The 18,837-nt window shown below is 50.5% G+C and overlaps 2 protein-coding genes across 5 annotated transcripts in view; one reads left to right on the top strand and one right to left on the bottom strand.

Annotated features, from left to right (window-relative positions):
* The first annotated feature begins 2,076 nt into the window (after nt 1-2,076).
* On the top strand, nt 2,077-8,765 carry ESRP2 (epithelial splicing regulatory protein 2). 3 transcript variants are annotated; one of them, XM_032424604.1, is made up of 15 exons: nt 2,077-2,274; nt 2,371-2,499; nt 3,954-4,067; nt 4,178-4,292; nt 4,570-4,668; nt 4,896-4,950; nt 5,021-5,131; nt 5,206-5,338; nt 5,425-5,467; nt 5,628-5,929; nt 6,044-6,256; nt 6,367-6,565; nt 6,712-6,898; nt 7,211-7,376; nt 7,453-8,765. In XM_032424604.1, the coding sequence occupies exons 1-15, from the start codon at nt 2,077-2,079 to the stop codon at nt 7,540-7,542; spliced, it is 2,154 nt and encodes a 717-aa protein (XP_032280495.1). In that variant the 3' UTR covers nt 7,543-8,765. The 3 variants fall into 3 exon arrangements, with proteins under 3 accessions (XP_032280495.1, XP_032280494.1, XP_032280496.1); XM_032424603.1 differs by having other exon boundaries at nt 4,994-5,131; XM_032424605.1 differs by lacking the exon at nt 7,211-7,376 and having other exon boundaries at nt 7,453-7,456.
* A 551-nt stretch (nt 8,766-9,316) lies between these two features.
* NFATC3 (nuclear factor of activated T cells 3) overlaps nt 9,317-18,837 on the bottom strand; it is a 117,219-nt gene continuing 107,698 nt past the window's right edge. Inside the window, exon 10 of one of the 2 annotated variants that reach the window (XM_032424590.1) lies at nt 9,317-11,543. In XM_032424590.1, the coding sequence (XP_032280481.1) occupies nt 11,422-11,543 (122 nt within the window). In that variant the 3' untranslated portion in view covers nt 9,317-11,421. The remainder of the gene's footprint in view (nt 11,544-18,837) is intronic. The other variant, XM_032424591.1, reaches the window with a different exon arrangement.

Raw genomic sequence — 18,837 nt, 5'->3', positions numbered from 1 at the left:
ATCGGGAATTGTCATGCGGTTGGAGATGGGCGGAGTTGCCCCCACGCTGCCAGGATGGCTCGAGGTGCCACACTGGAGAGGTCACCTCAAGAAGGTGGCTTCCCTGAAGACCTGACCTCGAGACCCACGCTGAAGGAAGAATAGGGAAGGGCCTAGCGTGAAGGTCTAGAGGTTAAATGGATGGGGGTCCGGGAAGGCTGAGACCGAGATCGAGTTAGCTCTCAGATGGCAAGGTGGTGACCCCGGACTGTCCTGTAGAAGCTGGAGCCCAGACAGGAGCCCGACAAGGAGGGATGCCCGCCAAGGAGTTTTAGGAGAGCCCCTAGGGTGAGGAGGCGTTGGCCGCAAAGGCGTGGATGAAGGCCCAACTCCGCCAGGCGCACGCGCGCTTCAGGGTGGGCAGGGGAGGAGCCTTACTTCAGTGTTGGGCCCCACCCCCAAACAAATATTTGACATTCCAGGCTTATCTAGAGCGGAGCTGGACCCGAAGAGCGACTTTCCCCCCTCCCACCCGGCCTGATTGGCCTAGCGCTTCCGTGGGTGGGGACCAGCGGGCAGGCGCCGGAGTGGGCGGTCCGGAAAGGGGCGGACCCCCGCCTATACCCGAGGAAGCGCTCGTAACCCGAGGCCGCTGGAACACCTTTTTCCCACTCCCCGCAGACCGCCAAGTCCCGGCCCTTACTGGGCACCTCGGTCTCTCTATCCGATAGTGAAGTAGGGACGCGTTGAAGTGTGGGTTCAATGGGCAAGGCCTCGTTAGCTCCCCCTCCACCGGGCTCTTTCTCCATCGTCCGAACGTCCGGACGCAGCGCCCAGCTTTTCCAAAAGCGCGAGGTGCGGCTCCAGCTTCAGTTTCCGCGCGGGCTTGGCAACCCCACGTCCTTTCTTCCCGCCGGATTCTTCAGTTTCTCAGTCATATGAAGGGGAGCACTTAGGGAAGTCCGGCGCGGCCTGGAAACGCGCCGTAAAGGAGCCTCACCAAGCACGACGGGGCGAAAGGGTGTTGGGAGCCCTCCATGCGGCACTGTCCTTACTGGGTTCCTGGTCTCGCATGGAGACGAGCTGGAGGATCTGCAGCCCGCACGCGCACATCACACGTTCGCCGCTAGCCCCCACCCGCCGGCGCGCTCACATCTCCAGGCAACGGGCCCGTCGTCAGGCGGGGAGGGCGACGAAAACAGGCAGCAGTCTCCACGTGGGGTAGCGGTGAGGCTCCGGGCCCAGACCATCCGGCTCAGCCCCGTCTAGAGTGGCGCTCTCTGGAGTTGGAGCGGGGCGCTTCCTGCTTCCCCAGCACCGACGCCTGCACACCACCTAGTGTTTTGGCACCGCGGGCACATCCCGGAGCCAGGCTAAGGCCAGGTCTTCACACGTGTGTGGACAAGCCCTGCCCCGTGACCTCTCGTCCCCCGACCTCATCGCTCTAAGAACCTCTGCTGATCCCCGACCCTCCCCCCCCACCCAGTTGGCCTCTGGTGACCACCTCCCCCCAGGCCTCTGGGTGATAGCCAGTAATTCACCGCCCTCTTTGGTGACTTCTATCATCCCCCGGCCGGCCGTCGTGACCCCCAAAGCCCCTAGACTGCCTCCTGGTGATTTTCACAAATTCCATGTGACCCCTGTGGACTGCAGAAGGCCCCTGTTTTTGCATTTTTCTTGGCGCCGGCCTCATGGTGGGGCGGGACAGAGAAGAGGACGAGATCGAGTAGGGCAAGGCCCTCTGACGGAGTGGGAGTCCGGGCCGTGAGCGCGCACCCAGGCCCGGCGTCTGAGCGCGCGCGCTCCGGGCGAGGCTCTAGCGGCCTTCCCCCTCTGTTCCCCGGGGCCGCCCTCGGTCACGTGGCCGGCGGGGCCGACAGGTAACTCGCCCGGAGAGGGCGGGGGCCAGTAGCCGCCCCGCCCCACGGGGCGCCGCGGGCGGGTCTCAACAGCGCCCACTGCGCCAGCCGGGCCGCAGGTGCCGCCCCCGACACACGGTGTCCCGCCCAAGCTGATTCGTGTCTGCCGTCGGCCGGTGCGTGCGTGCGCCTCGTCGGTCCGCGTGTGTCTGGCCGAGCGCCCCCTTCCTCTGCGGCCATGACTCCGCCGCCTCCCCAGCCACCGCCCCCGGGCCCCAACCCCATCTCAGACTCCGCCGCCGACCCCCGCCCGGGGCCTGGACCCCTGGTCGTACTGTTCGGAGCCACGGCTGGTGCGCTGGGGCCGGACCTGGGCTCCGACGAGACCGACTTGATCCTCTTAGTCTGGCAAGTGGTGGAGCCGCGGAGCCGTCAGGTACGGTGAGGCGGGGGGGGAGGGGGGTTGGGGTCCCCAGGGAGTTTCAGGATCCGAGGGGAGCAGTGGCTGATCGGTTTCCCCCGCCGCTCGTAGGTGGGGACGTTGCACAAGTCACTGGTTCGCGCCGAGGCGGCCGCACTGAGCCCGCAGTGCCGCGAGGCGAGCGGCCTGAGCGCCGACAGCTTGGCGCGGGCCGAGCCGCTGGACAAGGTGCTGCAGCAGGTGAGTGCTGGGGCCCGGGTGAGTGGAGGCATGGCCGGGCCGCGGGGACATTTCTCAGCCGGAGAGGCGGCAGGAGGCAAGGCCTGGCGTGCTGCGACCAACTGGCCCGGGCGGTAGGACGAGTTCCTGTTGTTTAAAAGTTTCAGAGATTCCCGCGTGTGCCAGCCCTTCCTGGGGGCACCTTACTTTTCAGCCTTTCCAGGGATCCACTCCTACTGACGCGGTGGGATGGAAGCTGCGAGACCCCTCCCAGGGCCGGCGGGGCTGTGAGGCTGAGACGCTTCTGGGAACCTGCCTGGCCAGGTCTCCCAGAACAGCGGTCGGAAGCCAAAAGGGCCGAGGGGCCCGGTCCTGGCCATAGGTCACGGTCCCTGCCGCCGGCGACCTCGGCCCACCCACCCGCCTAGGAGACGCTGGAGCGGGGGCGTAGGGCGGGGTCTGCCTCCGAGGCGGACGCCGCCAGGTGTAAGCTTGCTCGTCTAGGCCTGTCCCGGCCGGCTGGCCAGGCGTGGGCGCTGTCCGGACCCCGCCTGAAGGCTACCTGTCTCCTGAGTGCAAAGGCCCCGGGTGCCTCCCAGCTCTGGCTGAAGTGGAAGGCGGGTCCTGAGCTGTTTTCTTTTTCTTACCTCCGCTACTGCACTCACCCTGTGCCTGACTCTCGAGTGTAATGAGTTTAAGTGCTTTACAGGCGCAGATCGTTTCATTTTCCAACAACTTGGGAGGTTCTTGATGAGGTACAAAGGTGTTGAACCTGGTCCTGTTCCGGAAGGGCTCCCAGGTTAGACCCTACTTGGGGAGTGTGCTGAAGGAGAACTGGGTTGGCTCGCTCTGGGCCTGTGCCTAGTGCTTCTACCTGTTCTCCAGCACGGAGGAAGGCTGGGGGGCGGGGCTGGGCAGCTTGAGAAGTGCCACCCCCTCTGTGAGCAAACAGTTCAGTGCCAGCCGGTCGATAGGGTGTGGGTCAAAGCTCATGCTGCCCCTGGCGTCCAGGTGTGGAGCTCTGTCCTTGGATTTTCCCTGCCCCTCGGTTGGTCAGACCTAGAGGCGGGGCTGCCGTTGACCATGAGCCTGCTGGGCCTCAGGCAGGATTGGGCCTCCCCCACCTGTCAGGGTGGTGCCTGGTCAGGGACAGGTTTAACCTGCTTTGCCCCGCCCCTTCCCACCTGCTTGTCCCACTCCACCAGGTGTTTGCTCTGGCCCCACTCCAGACTCTTGGGAGTGTGTGTGATGGGGGCTTGGGTGATATGTGACTGCCCCCCCATTTGGCCTGGAGAAGGTGACAGCGGACTGGGGGAGAAAAGGGACACAGAACCAGGCCCCCGCCTGTGGCCAACTTCTCCCCAGGCAGGGGAGGGCTGAACATCTAGCTGAACCAGCTTTGCAGCCTGTGCCCTCCCTCGTGCCCGCCCAGCTGTGAGTCTGTGTCTGTCTCTCTCCCCACTCCCTATCCCCAGTTCTCACAGCTGGTGAGCGGGGATGTGGCTCTGCTAGGCGGGGGCCCCTACATGCTATGCACTGATGGGCAGCAGCTGCTGCGACAGGTCCTGCACCCCGAGGCCTCCAGGAAGGTATGCCACTGAGGGCACAACAGGGGGTAGGGCTCCCAGGACCCCTGTCATGGGGGCGGGAAGGGCAGCTCAGTTCCCCCCAATTCATGCCCACTCCCATGTGCCCCCAGAACCTGGTGCTCCCCGACACCTTCTTCTCCTTCTACGACCTCCGCAGAGAGTTCCATGTGCAGCACCCAAGCGCCTGCCCTGCCAGGGAGCTCACCGTGGCCACCATGGCACAGGGTATCGGTGACCCAGAAGGGCTGGGGTGGAGGGGAAGCTGTAGGCTGTTCCTGAGGATGTGCCTCCTGGAGGACTATACAAACAAATGCCAGGTTACGTTATCTGCCAAGTCCTTGAGGACACATGCCTCTGTGTCTGTGCTGGGGTGTGTCTGAAATAGGGACGTATGTCTGCCCATGTCTGGGATGGGGACTTGTACAGGCATATGAGCTGGATCAGAACAAACGTGTTTGTCTCTCATGTTGGGATTTCCTTATTGTTATTTCTCTGCTCATAGACTTGGGGCTGGAGACAGATGCCACAGAGGATGACTTTGGGGTCTGGGAAGTGAAGACGATGGTAGCTGTCATCCTCCACCTGCTTGAAGGGCCCAGTGGTAAGGTTCCCCTCACCACCTGTCACCCGCTCTCAGGACTGGGCGAATGTCTGCCTCTTACTTCCTCAAAGTCGCCGTCCCCACTTGTTAACCTTCTTTGAGAGACCACAGGTAGAAGCTCCTTTGTCACCTCCTTATCCCCCTCAACTGTCCTCTTTTTGCAGAGCTTGGTGGGGAGACCCCCCCCTCCACCAGACCCTGCTGACCCCCATGCCATCTCCTCTCAGGTCAATTGTTTTCGAAGGCAGAGGTGGTAAAGCAGAAATACGAGACAGGTCCTTGGTGAGTGTGGGGGCAGGGGTGGGGGGCGCCAAGAGCTGGACAGCTCTGACTCTGTGCCCTGCCCCCACAGCAGCAAGGCCGATGCGGTGGACAGTGAGACTGTGGTTCGGGCCCGTGGGTTGCCCTGGCAGTCCTCAGACCAGGATGTGGCTCGGTTCTTCAAGGGACTCAACATTGCCAGGTGGGTACGGCACGGTGGGTGGGCTCGGAGGGCAGGCCCGCCCAGCAGGCGCTGACGAAGCCCTGGCTCCGCAGGGGAGGTGTAGCGCTCTGCCTCAACGCCCAGGGCCGCAGAAACGGCGAGGCCCTCATCCGCTTTGTGGACAGCGAGCAGCGGGACCTAGCGCTGCAGAGACACAAGCACCACATGGGCGTCCGCTACATTGAGGTGGGGCTTCGGGCTGGGAGTGAAGCAGGGCGGAGCGGAGGCCCCCCGCGCTGGAGATCCATGGGCTATCCCCACTGTCCCCACAGGTGTATAAAGCAACAGGAGAAGAGTTTGTCAAGATTGCAGGGGGTGAGTGTGCTCCCAACCACACCTGGCTCCCCTGGCTCTTGATCATGTCCCCCCTTGCGCACCACCCCCCGCCTTTCTGCGCCCCTGCGTGCCAGGTGTAGCTGGGTATTTGGAAGGGCACAAATGAAGTCAGTAGGTGACTCCCATGCCTCTCACCAAGGCACATCACTAGAGGTGGCTCGGTTCCTGTCCCGGGAAGACCAAGTGATACTGAGGCTACGGGGACTGCCCTTCTCGGCTGGGCCGGCGGATGTGCTAGGCTTTCTGGGGCCCGAGTGCCCGGTGACGGGGGGTGCGGATGGGCTGCTCTTTGTGCGCCACCCTGACGGCCGGCCCACCGGTGACGCCTTTGCCCTCTTTGCCTGTGAGGACCTGGCACAGGCTGCGCTGCGCAGGCACAAGGGCATGCTGGGTAAGCGATACATTGAACTCTTCCGGAGCACTGCGGCTGAGGTGCAGCAGGTGAGCACCCGGGGCTCCCCCTCCCCCCATGTGCTTCTCCCGGGGACCCCTTCCAACCCCCCCGTACCCCTGCCCGACTTGGCATCACTGGCCTGTTGCTGCCTTCCTGGCCAGGTCCTGAACCGCTATGCATCCAGCCCACTCCTGCCCGCACTCGCCGCTCCCCTGCTCCCCATCCCCTTCCCACTGGCCACTGGGACTGGGAGAGACTGTGTGCGCCTTCGAGGCCTGCCCTACACAGCCACCATCGAAGACATCCTGAGCTTTCTGGGGGAGGCAGCTGCTGACATCCGGCCCCACGGTGTGCACATGGTGCTCAACCAGCAGGTGAGGCTGCTGCCGGTGGGGAGACCTGCACAGTTAGAGAAGGGCTGTGGGGTTGGGAGTGAGGCCCTCTAGCGCGGGACGGGTTGTTCACAAGACCACCGTGTGCACAGGGCCGGCCATCGGGCGATGCTTTCATCCAGATGACATCAGCAGAACGGGCCCTAGCTGCTGCTCAGCGTTGCCATAAGAAAGTGATGAAGGAACGCTATGTGGAAGTGGTCCCCTGCTCCACAGAGGAGATGAGCCGTGTGCTAATGGGGGGCACCTTGGGCCGCAGTGGCATGTCCCCTCCACCCTGCAAGCTGCCCTGTGAGTGTCCCAGGGGCTGGGGAAGGAGGCATGTAGGGGCCAAGCTGTTATAACCCTCGCTTTCTACAGTGGGGACTCTCTTCTGGCTGCCTCACCCAGGGCAGTGCTGGGCTCCCTGCAGATGCACTCTCTACTTCTGCCTCCAGGCCTCTCACCACCCACCTACGCCACGTTCCAGGCCACCCCGGCGCTCATTCCCGCTGAGACGGCCGCTCTGTACCCCTCCTCAGCACTGCTCCCGGCTGCCAGGGTACCTGCTGCCCCTACCCCTGTTGCCTACTACCCAGGGCCAGCCGCTCAACTCTACATGAACTACACAGCTTACTACCCCAGGTACCAGCTGCTAAGAAAACCCCACAGTCTTGCCCCCATTCTGGTGTGACGGAGGGTCATGGTCCCCTTCCTGGGCCAGATAATCCAAGGTCTGTTAAGAGCTGCAACTTAATCTAAGATGGACAAGGGAGTGACAGGTACGGTCTGGAGGATACTGGCGACAAATTAGGATGGGGAGGACTCTGGAGACAGCGGTTTTAGGGAGGAGGAACTGAACTAAGCACAAGGTGGAGACAAGGGAAGAGGGAGGTGGGTCTTGGTCTAGGCCATAGGTGGGACTGCACTCCTAAATCCCTGCCTCTCCCGTCCTAGCCCCCCAGTCTCCCCCACCACTGTGGGCTACCTCACCACACCCCCTGCTGCCCTGGCCTCTGCTTCCACCTCAGTGTTGTCCCAGCCAGGAGCCCTGGTCCGTATGCAGGGTGTCCCATATACAGCTGGTATGAAGGATCTGCTCAGCGTCTTCCAGGCCTATCAGGTGAGGTGTGGCTGGAGGGCTTGGGAACCTGGCTGAGCCTGGAGCTCCCTCCCCTAAATCTCTGTCCCTTCTGCAGTTAGCCCCTGATGACTACACCAGTTTGATGCCTGTTGGTGACCCGCCTCGCACTGTGCTACAGGCCCCCAAAGAGTGGGTGTGTTTGTAGGTGAGGGAGCCAGGAGGTAAGAGCTGGCTGTTGTCTTATCATGTCTGTCTCGGCATCCAGAGAACCACTACCCTCAACCAGGTGGCTGCTTTCTGGGCTTGTCAGAGCTCTCAGAAAGCACCTAGAGGAGCTCAAGCCCCAGCTCCATCTCCCGCTTGTTGCTCTGCCTGTCCACCCCAAAGCTGCTGGCTGGACCCTGCATGCAGGGCTGGGGGTGGAATGGTGTTACCCTCCTCCCGATGGCCTGATCCGGGCCTCTCTGAATAGCACCAAGAGAGCCTTTGGTCAGTTTTGGCTGTGGCCCATACCCACTGATTCTGTGGGGCTGATGTCCACAGCAGGCTGGCTGGCTTTTTAAAAATGTAAGCCCTGGTGCCTTCAACGTATGACTCCTGGGAGCTTCTGTGTAAAGATCCCAGTGTTCTACCCTCCCCTTTCCCTTCTGCAGGGGGCAGGGAAGCAGAGAATGCTGGCCCCAGCCCCCAGGATACTTGTCCCTTAGTGGCCACATTGTGCCTTGGGTCTAAGGGTAATAGCTCTCCTCCAGCTTGGCACAAGGACTATCAGGTGGCAAAATCACAGGCTATTTTGATGGACTGTACTGCAATATCCCCAGAGGACACAAGGGGGCAGGAGGCCCTCACAGAAAAACTCAGGCTTGAATTTTAAAGACTTTCTGCCTACTTTTCATGCACACCTTGGGCAGGCCAGTTGTCCTGAACTCAGCAGACATCGTGGAATGTCCTTTGCACCCATTAGAGGGTACAGAACTGAAGTTTCGGAAGGAATTTGGAACTCTACTCACTCCTCCGTAAAATAAACAAAGGTTCCTAACCAAGTGGACTTTTTAAAAGCCAAAGTGCCCTTAGCTTTGGACCCCAGAGTGTGGGGCTGCACACCTGCCCCGGGCAGAGGTAAACTCAGGCGGATTTCCAGGACACTGTTAACCTGTCACCGTTTATTTCAGCCCTGTAACTGAGGAACCATGAATTGCTGGCTCTCCCCTTTGTTACATTGTGTAAGGAGCACTAGACTCCTATACAAGGTTTTCAAATACAAAGTGTGTAAAAAAACACAATTCTACGTGCTGTAAACATGGAACCAATTCCTTAGCTATACATCGCCCATTTTATAAAATAGAAGGTTTCAACTTGAGCCCATCTGAGCCTTGAAGATGACCATCTATTCTGATTATTAAAAACAGGGCTTCAAGTCTGGTGGGGTGGGGGTGCCTGGGTGGCACAGTAGGTTCAGCGTACCACTCTTGGTTTTGGCTCAGGTGATCTCGGGGTCTCCCTTCCCCCTCTCTCCCTGCTCCCTAAGATAAATCAATCTTTAGAACACCACCATCACCACCCCAGGGCTTCCTGGCCCGACCCACCAGGGCTCTGGTGACAGTGGTTAGCCCCGGGCAGGGCTGGACTGCACTGCACGCAGCAGCACCACACGTGAACCGAAGACAGGACATCTAGTCCCTTTAGAGCTGTTCTCAGCCCTGTTTCTCTCTGTATCTCTAGTAAGTAAAAGGCTGCTTATCCCATTCCTCAAACCAAGATGTAGCACAGGTTGGAAGGGGTAGGGTAGGTGCTAAGACAGGCCCAGCTGCTCAGTGTTGCTACTAGAAGTCAATTTGCATAGTCCAGTGAACGTGTGCTTTAGTGCCACTTACCATGGCACAGAAGTTTAAAGTCTTTACCTGCAAAGCGAAAAAATACTGATTCTTAAACCAAAGACTTTACAAAATGATACAAGACTGCTTATATATTATACAAAGCTCTTTTAAAATTTAACTTTTATTTTAAATAGGAAAGCATTTCTAGTGCTACAGGCATCAAGGTATTTAAAAGGCATCAAAATTTGGTGCATAGCAACTCTGGATCATAGAGGCTTTTATTCCTGAGGGCAGCAGAGCAACCCCCAAAGGGTCTTGCAAGGGGAACTCTTGCAAGAACCCCATGTGAGGCAGCTACCCCAGGGGCAAGAGGGTGGAGGCAAGTCCGGCCAGCTGTCTGGAACTTCCTGTCAGGGGCCGCCTCTCACAGCCCCTCCAAAGGAAGCGGTGGGCTGCCAACTACAGGCCCTGAAGCAAATCTCACTATCCACACTCTGACACAAAACTTACTTTTAAAGGAAACAGGAAAACACCCAGCTCCAGGAGGGACCAGAGTGATTTGCTGAAGGATAGACATTTTGCTCTAACTAGGTTTAGGGGAAAAATCTAAATCATGGTTTGAAGGGGGAAAAAAAAGACCATACTACTTTATGCTGTAGGAGGTCAACAGCTCCTACCTGGCTGACTAGAGGTGGTGGGCAATGAGCCAGCTCCCCCTGCCCGGGCCTTACTTGGCCTCAATAGAGTGTCCTGGCATCTAGGACTCATAATCCCCTGGAGTAACATCATCAAGCCCTTGACCAGCTCAGCACATTGTCGTGCATATAGGCACTCAAAAAATTTCCTTCCTGAATAAATGAAATTACATGATTTCAACTGGAAACATACTGCAAACTTCAGGTGCTTTGAAATGGGCCCAGCCTTGGAATAGGTACTAATCCCATTAAAGGGAGGGGGAAGGGCAGGGTTTGGAAAAAGCACCCAACTGGGGCACCTCCTTTGGTAGACAGCAGGCTGGAGTTTCTTGCTGGCCCCTGCCCTGGGCACCAGCCTCACCAGCAGCAGCACCGGGGCATCTTTGGTGTGGAGGGTCAGGTCTATGATGCTACCTCTTGTTTGGGTTTGCCTCAAAGCCTTTTGGGGAAAAGGATGGTTTTTAGGCCATGCAGATGGGACAGGGGTAGGCCAGACTCATTTTAGGCTGTAAACAGAATGACGGATAAACCTTCCATGCCATTGTGAATCTTAAAAGCTTCCCTTCTGGAGTCCTGTAATTTCTCTGCTCTTCTGAAGCACAGAGCTCATTTGTGCTTAGCTTCTGACACAGCCTGGCCTCTAGAGATGAGTTAGAACAAGCAGATTTGCCTAAACCATCATGAGGCTGTGACTTCAAAGGTTACAGAGCAGCCAAATGCAGATACTCCCAGTTAGAAAAGGCCTGGGACCAGAGGACACAAAAGGGAAAAGCATTCCACAGCCGACTTGTTTGCAGGATGGCAGGATATTAAAGCTACCAAGCTAAAAAACCCACCTTTCAAAGTCACCTTACATGTAGCTATCTTATCCAAGGCCCTGAGGGAAAAAAGCAATTTCAACATGGAGTCAGTATGGAGAGACTGCAGGAAGATTACCTAGAAAGTTACAAAAAGGCTACGCTCTGGAATGTCGTTTTATATTCCAACACGTCAATAATTGGAATGGTCTCTTCTTACTTTAACAGTTTACTTTTATAAAGAGGTATGAGCTACATTTGGCTTTATTTCCTATAAATCTATGAAAGGCTTTAGGACATGCTGAGTTTCTGAGGCATAGGTGTGGACTTACAATTTTTTTTTTCTTTCATGTTTGCCTCTGGAAGGTTTTATCAAAAGTTCCTACTTTAAAAATATCATCAAAGCTAAAGAGTCCTTCAAATGACCATAAAGGAGTACAAATCACCAATCACAGCTAAGCAACCAGGTCACTTGCAAAAGCAGCACCTCTGAAATGGAGAGCCTGCTGCATTCACACTCAAAGCACCCATCATATAAAAGTATCCTATTTAAATATAAAAAGCAAAGCTCATTTCCCCAAAGCTCAGTCTATGCTGCTCCTGTTCTTTTACAAAATCTACCCAAGGCCTGAGGTGCAGGAATGCTTTCCCCACATACAGTGATCCCAACTCCTGGTGCCAGTCCTGAAGGCCACAGAGTTGGAAACCCAACGTCCAAGGAGAGAAACATGCTGAGAAGTACATGGTGGTGGACACATGGCTGCAGTGGGCACTGTCAGAGCCCATCAGATCTTCCTATATCCAGGGAATCGGGACCCGGGAGGGGAGCCTGCCTGCTCGCCCCTGTTCCTTGGGAAACAGAAATCTGGGACATGTCTCTCCCAATTATCTCGTTCACTGAAAAACAAGAAAAAGAATGATTAGTGACCTCTGTGTGACTGACCATATGATGCTCAATGGTGAGTTCCATGTCAAAGACATTTTTCCCCTTTCCAGTTTTCTATAAAGGTAAATGCAGTGCTTAAAGCCTGCTCCTAAACTGAATGGAGACATCATTCCAGACCCCTCCTCTTCCCTTTCAGTTCAGTTTGGTTTGGGAAGGGAGATGCCTCAGAGAACAGGAAACGTTCTTACCCTCACTCTAAAAGCTTATGCTCTGGAGAAGATAGGATACATCTGAAATGAGTTCATGTTAATCTAACTTTTCCTTAATTTGCATCCTTTTAGGAGGGTTTTCTCCTTCTGATTCCTGCAGTGTACTTTGTAAAGTAAATGCAAATAAATTGTTTCGGTAAGAATAAAGGAGGATTTGCCAGTTATTTTGTTACCTTATGCTAATACAAGCATCTTTTATTATGTTAGGGGCATTTGTTCTCATCCTTTCAGAAAAGACTTGTTTTGTTGGTTTCTATGACAAGCCAAGCACTTCCAGGAACAAAAAACTTCAATATTAAGGAACCAGTATAGAAAACAATATCCCAGGGGCGCCTGGATGGCTTAGTAGGTTAAGCTGCCTTCGGCTCAGGTCATGATCCCAGGGTCAGCAGGGAGCCTGCTTCTCCCTTTCCTCCCTGCTTGTGCTCGCTCATCTCCCTCATGCTATTGCTATCTTCATCTTTCTCTCTCTCAAATAAATAAAATCTTAAAAAAAAAAACAAAACCCAAATTCCCTAAGAACCTTTAGTTCTCTCATGATGAGAATTCTCTGCTTTGAAATGAAAATTCTTTTATCAACTAAAGATTATACTCCTAGGCATATACTCAAAAGAACTGAAACATATGTCCACATAAAAACTTGTACTCGAATACAAGTTCACAGCAACATTATTCATAATAGGCCCAAAGTGGAAACAAGCCAGATGTTGGTAACCAAGTGATGAGTGGATAAACGAAATGCAGGTTATCTATAAGGTAGAATATTATTCAGCCACAAGAAGGAATGAAGTTCTAATATACATGCTACAACATGGGTGAACCTTGAAAACATGCTAAGTGAAAGAAACCGGACACAAAAGATCATATATTGTTTGATTCCATTTGTATAAAATGGCCAGAACAGGCTTACCACACAGACAGAACATAGATAGGTGGTTACGAGGAGTTATGGTGAGGAAGGAATAGGGAGTGACTGCTAACGGGTATGGGGGTTTCTTTTTGGAGTAATGAAAATTTTCTAAAATTAGATAGTTGTGATAGTTGCACAATTCTGTGAACATACTAAAACCACTGAATGGTATATTTTCAAGGGTGAATTTTATAGTAATGAATTATATCTCAGCACAGCTGTAATAAATGAAAAGAGGCCAAGACAAAAAAATTTTATACTTAGAATGTGATGTGATCATAGAGCAAAGGAGACACAATCACTTCAAAAATCTTGAAGTATTAACATCTACTCTTTTTATAGTTTAGGTAATTTAAAAAATTCTTCAAATTCATATGGCTGTAAGAAGGGAACTAACATTCACTTCACAAATACTGAGCATCTATGAGAGTTTACAACTGAAATTTTGTATCTTATTTCAATCTTCACAACATTTTAAGGTAACTACTAACCCACTTTATAGATCAGTTAACTGAGGCTTTGGCAGGTCACATAATTTGCTTAGTAAATGGTGGAATCAGTTTCCAAACACCTGTCACTTCTTGGAGGCCAAGGGAAGAGAAACAGGGAAATAAATCATTTAGACAAAGAAAATGTGAAAGACCTGGACAAATGTGGTGATGGCTGGGAGAGAGAGGAGTATGGTGAGAGTAAGGAGAGGGAAACAGGAAAGAGACAATATAAAAGGGACAAAAATAGAAAAGGCACCTGTTATTCCAAGCCACATAACAAGCAAGGAACAGTGTTTTCAGTGTGGACTCCATGTGTAGGTCTATGGGCTAGTCTCATGCTAAGACGGAGCACAAGGATGGCCCATGATCTTGCACGTGGCCTCTCACGTAACTCACCACATCAAATTACTGGTAGGGGTCATTATCATTTGTCTCTCAAATAGCTTGCAAGTTCCTGAAGGGCAAGCAAGGTACCTTACTAATGAGGAAACATCAATTTCTGATGACTGAATAAATGGATCCTAATTCAATACAATTACTTAGAAACTACTGGGAACTAATATACTGAAAGTTCACTAGGTGGTGCGGTAGGAAGGGGCCCAGACAATGTTATTAAGACTAATGCATGACATCTGATTTTTTTAAAAAAGATTTTATTTATTTGACAGAGCACAAGCAGGGGAAGCGGCAGGCAGAGGGAGAGGGAGAAGCAGGCTCACCAAGCAGGGAGCCCGATACGGGGCTCGATCCCAGGACGCTGGGATCATGACCTAAGCTGAAGGCAGATGCTTAACGACTGAGCCACCCAGGCGCCCCATCATGACATCTGATTTTGATTTTGACAGTGTCTATTTTAGACAGGTCTCCCAGCAGTGGCAACAAGTCAAACACAGAAGCAAGTACCAGCAGAGAATCATCTTTTCCCAACACTTATCCCCTCCAAGGACGGTAACTTCAGAAATGTTCCAAGCTGCCATGCAACACATCTTCTTAAATTATCTCACTGCTCAAGTTTTAAATCTACAAGGTGATTAAAATGGTGTTTTATCATCATAAAAAACCACATGATGTATTGTGTCTTTATGAGGAAGTCAATGCTTACATTTTCTTGAGGATGAGGGTATATATCCAGCATTATCCACCTACTTACCAAGTATACTTTTTTTTTCTTTTAAAGATTTTATTTATTTGACACAGAGAAAACGAGAGAAAGAGAGAGCAAGCACAAGCAGGGGGAACGGCAGGCAGGGTTGAGAAGCAGGCTCCCTGCTGAGCAAGGAGCCCGATGCGGGACTCAATCCCAGGATTCTGGGATCATGACCCGAGCCGAAGGCAGCTGCTGAACCGACTGAGCTACCCAGGCGCCCCTGTTTTTTTTTTTTCCTCTTAAGATTTTATTTATTTATTTGACAGAGAGAGAGCACAAGCAGGGGAAGCAGCAGGCAGAGGGAGAAGCAGGCTCCCTGCTGAGTAGGGAGCCCAATGCGGGATTCGATCCCAGGATCCTAGTATCATGACCTGAGCCGAAGGCAGATGCTCAACGGACTGAGCCACCCAGGTGCCCCAGTTTAGTTTAGTTTTGTTTTTTTTAAGTATAGCTGACACATATTTACATTAATGTCAGGTGTACAACTTAGTGATTAAAAAAACTTAATGGGGCTCCTGGGTAGCTCAGTCGTTAAGCGTCTGCCTTCGGCTCAGGTCATAATCCCAGGGTCCTGGGATCGTGCCTCGCATCGGGCTCCCTGCTCAGCGGGAAGCCTGCTTCTCCCTCTCCCACTCCCCCTGCTTGTGTTCCCCCGCTCACTGTCTCTCTCTGTCAAATAAATAAAATATTAAAAAAACAAAAACAAAAATACCTTAGTGATTTGACATTGTTATTTCTTAAAAATACTAACTGCTTGCAATTTCATTTTCAACTTTCTTTTGAATATATATGCATGAATTTATTCATTTATTTAAGCCCTAGTCCAGAAAGTGAGATGGCTTTATTATTTTTTTTCATCAATTTAAGAGCAGAAAGAGTTTATACCCCTACTATGCAATTTTATCATTTCCCTCCTTTAAAGAGTAAAGTGAATTCAAATCCTAGCACAAGAGTCAACAGCCCTTAACACCTGGGCTAACCGGTTATGTAGGTCACAGCATTTGGCCCACTTGGGACAGCTGCCGTTGACTCCTGCTACCCAGCACCTGGATCACCCGTGCCACCACAACAGTCAGCAGTACTTGCTGTAAGAACAAGTTTTTTTATCCAAAAATTGCTATCCAAATTAACAGTCCACTGGAATGCTATTTCTATACATAAGAATGAGGTGTTTGAGTGACAACAGGTCTCTTATTTGGAGCTATCTCCAGTGTTAAGGTTTCAGAACTAGAGCGGACAAGCATGGTATGGGATGAAATCTCACCACCAGGTGGACAGGGGCAGAGTAAGCCAGGACACTGCCCCTGAAGTAGACAGATATTAGTCATATACACAAAAGCCCAAAGGGCCTTTCTAACTAGCATCTGAGCATCTTGAGCATTTTTGTAAAGGATTTCTGGGTATAATTAGACTATTTATATATGTTATTTCATTTTGAAGCTGCAAGGAACATTCATCCAGGTTTGGCAAATTCACCTTTTCTTCCTTTCCCTGTACCCCAAGTTTAAAGGTATATAATCCATTCCCTGGTGAGAATTTTATGGAGATATTATTTTTTATAAAATGAAGGCTGCAATTATTTTCTGAATTCCACTGAAAAAAACAAGAGAAATCTGGAAGTAAAGGAATGAGTTTAAATGGATGAGAAATCCAGTATTTATGGTTTATTATTCTATAACACAGTTTTGTTAAGATATACTTTTAGGTTTTGATAAGTTGTAAGAACACCATCTAAACTACATACATTAGGAGTGCCTGGGGGGCTCAGTTGTTAAGCATCTGCCTTCGGCTCAGGTCATGATCCCAGGATCCTGGGATCGAGCCCCACACATCAGGCTCCCTGCTCGGCGGGAAGCCTGCTTCTCCCTCTCCCACTCCTCCTGCTTGTGTTCCCTCTCTCGCTATCTCTCTCTGTCAAATAAATAAATAAAATCTTAAAAAAAACCCAAAAAACTACATACATTAAATAACTGAATTCACCTATTTATGGCATGAGTTGGAAGAATTAATTTGCATTTATTAACATACCTTCTCAAACTAAAGACAAAAAAAAGTTCCTGAAAATTCAGAAAGTATGGTAGACTGCTAACTGTCCTAATTCATTCTTTTTTTTATTTTTTTTATGTCCTAATTCATTCTTAAGTAATTGAATTTAACTACTCACACGGCCACTTAGCTATAAACTACATTTCCCAGCTTCCCCTTTGTAGGTAGGTATGGCCATATAATTTTTCTTCCAGTGAAATATGAACAGAAGTGATATGTGTATCTTCCTCATCCCAGGCTTGATAACCTCTTCCTTTCCTTCCCCAATACCTCTTGCTTTGGGCCAAGACTCAAGTCAAAGTGGTAACTCTGCTTTGATAATAACTAAGGAAACAGAGGGAAAAAAAAGGAATCCTGATCTGTGAATTACCATGAAGTGTGAGAGAAACTTCCAATGTGGTTAAGCCATTGTATTTTGGATCTCCATTAGAGAGATTTTTATTTATTTATTTATTTTTAAAGATTTTATTTATTTATTTGATAGAAAGCACAAGTAGGCAGAGCGTCAGGCAGAGGGAGAGGGAGAAGTAGGCTCTCTGCTGAGCAGGGAGCCCAAAGCAGGGCTTGATCCCAGGACCCTGGGATCACTACCCGAGCCGAAGGCAGCCGCTTAGCCGACTGAACCACCCAGGTGCCCCTTATTATTTATTTATTAACAAAAATAAAACTCATCACCATAAAGATAATACAGAAAGAATATTTAAGTATTTTAAGCAAGAACCAAGAGAACCAGCTTGAGCTCTATCGTGCAGTTTTTAACTAAGTCATTTTAAATTTCACCCTAAACATTAAACAGCTTTCAACCACAGGACAAAGTGAAAATATATGCACAAAGATTAGAAGATATCTTTCACTTTTTAACAGCAGCTTTACTACTAGTAAAGGAAAATTATGACTTTTTTTAAAACCACACCTGACAGAGGAATCAGTCTTATTATTAAGGGTTCTTTCTTTTTAAGAAATCTCTTATGTGTGTGATACTAAACTCAGTGTCATACAGATCTTTCCTCTAGAAAAGGTTGTAACTCAAAACATTCTTCAAAGACAAACATTAAATCTCCAGCTGAGTAAACAGTACACAGGTACCTAAAAGTCTATTCAAGTATCAGCATGTATCCTTTTGTATCAGCAAAAACTGAAATGTGAAAAAATAAAAACCAAAACCCACTTCTTTTTACTTTGTGTTAAGATGTCGGATTCAGAAGAATTTTAAGATTATAAGTAGGGGCATCTGGGTGGCTCAGTTGTTGGGCATTTGCCTTTGGCTCGGGTCGTGATCCCAGGGTACTGGGATCAAGCCCCCCATCGGGCTCCCTGTTCAGCGGGAAGCCTGCTTCTCCCTCTCCCACTCCCCCTGCTTGTGTTCCCACTCTTGCTAACTCTCTCTCTATCAAATAAATAAATAAAATCTTAAAAAAAAAAGATAAGTAGATTCCTTCTCGCTTTTTTTTTTTTTTTTGTATATTGTACATTTTCTCTGGATAATCTTGTCCATTTCTATATACTGTTGACTCCCAAATCTATTACCTCCGGGGACCCAACCTGAGCTCCAGAACCATAAATCCATATGACTCATTCCAGCACCTGTGCTTTGGATCCTATATATTTGCCTCTTCAAGACTTGCTCCAAAAGTTTTCTTCACCCTTCCAGCTCTTCAGTCAATCTACCCACCTACCCTCCTGGATCTTTCTCATCAGTACTAAGTATGGTAAGGCTCTCTACCTTAAACAAGCAAGCAAACAAATAAAAATCCTAGAACCCACATAGCCCTCTATATCTAATTTTTTCTTTCACTGTTTAATATCTTAAAGGAGTTATATACACTGCCTGCTATTTCATGTTTCTGTTCTTACCTCCTGTTCACTCCTTAGTCATACACTGATTCCTTCATTCCAAAGAAACAGTTCTTACCAAGATCACTAGTGACCAACTTACTTGTTGCTTCATACATGGGAAGAGCAATGGGGTAAACTCTAGAAGAGATAAAACTTTAATTTTGGTTCAGCTGTGATAGAACTAAGGTGATTTACTTAATCTTTCTTCAGTTGATCTTCTCAACCATAATATGAGGAAATTCATTTAAATCTTTCTGGTTATAGGGAGGAAGGTTTGGGGGGTGGTCAAAATAGGTAAAGGGGATTAAGAGATACAAATTTCCAGCTTTAAAAATAGGTAAGTCATGAGGTTGTAATGTAAGCAGAGGAAATATTGTCAATGATATTGTAATAACTTTATATGGTGACAGATGGTAACCAGCCTTATCATGGGGATCATTTTGTAATATATAAAAATATCAAATTACTGTGATGCACATCTGAAACTTAACAGGATATTGTATGTCAATTATACTTCAATTTAAAAAGAAAAAAAAAAACCTTCAGGTTATAACTCTCCTTAAAGAGATGTAAGAATTTAGTTGCCATTTTTATTCCTCTCATGAC

The sequence above is a fragment of the Phoca vitulina genome, unplaced genomic scaffold (genome assembly GCF_004348235.1).
Source record: "Phoca vitulina isolate PV1807 unplaced genomic scaffold, GSC_HSeal_1.0 scaffold30, whole genome shotgun sequence".
NCBI classification, from domain to species: Eukaryota; Metazoa; Chordata; class Mammalia; order Carnivora; family Phocidae; genus Phoca; species Phoca vitulina.
The sequence above is the reverse complement of the archived record's forward strand: the minus strand, read 5'-3'. Positions and strand labels throughout refer to the sequence as shown.

Bases quoted from the DNA above. Each gene is read 5' to 3' on its own strand.
- ESRP2 (XM_032424603.1), top strand. From the start codon at position 2,077: ATGACTCCGCCGCCTCCCCAGCCACCGCCCCCGGGCCCCAACCCCATC. The intron at 5,339-5,424 runs GTGGGGCTTCGG...CTGTCCCCACAG, and splicing joins TGGGCGTCCGCTACATTGAG to GTGTATAAAGCAACAGGAGA. The intron at 6,566-6,711 runs GTGAGTGTCCCA...TTCTGCCTCCAG, and splicing joins TCCACCCTGCAAGCTGCCCT to GCCTCTCACCACCCACCTAC.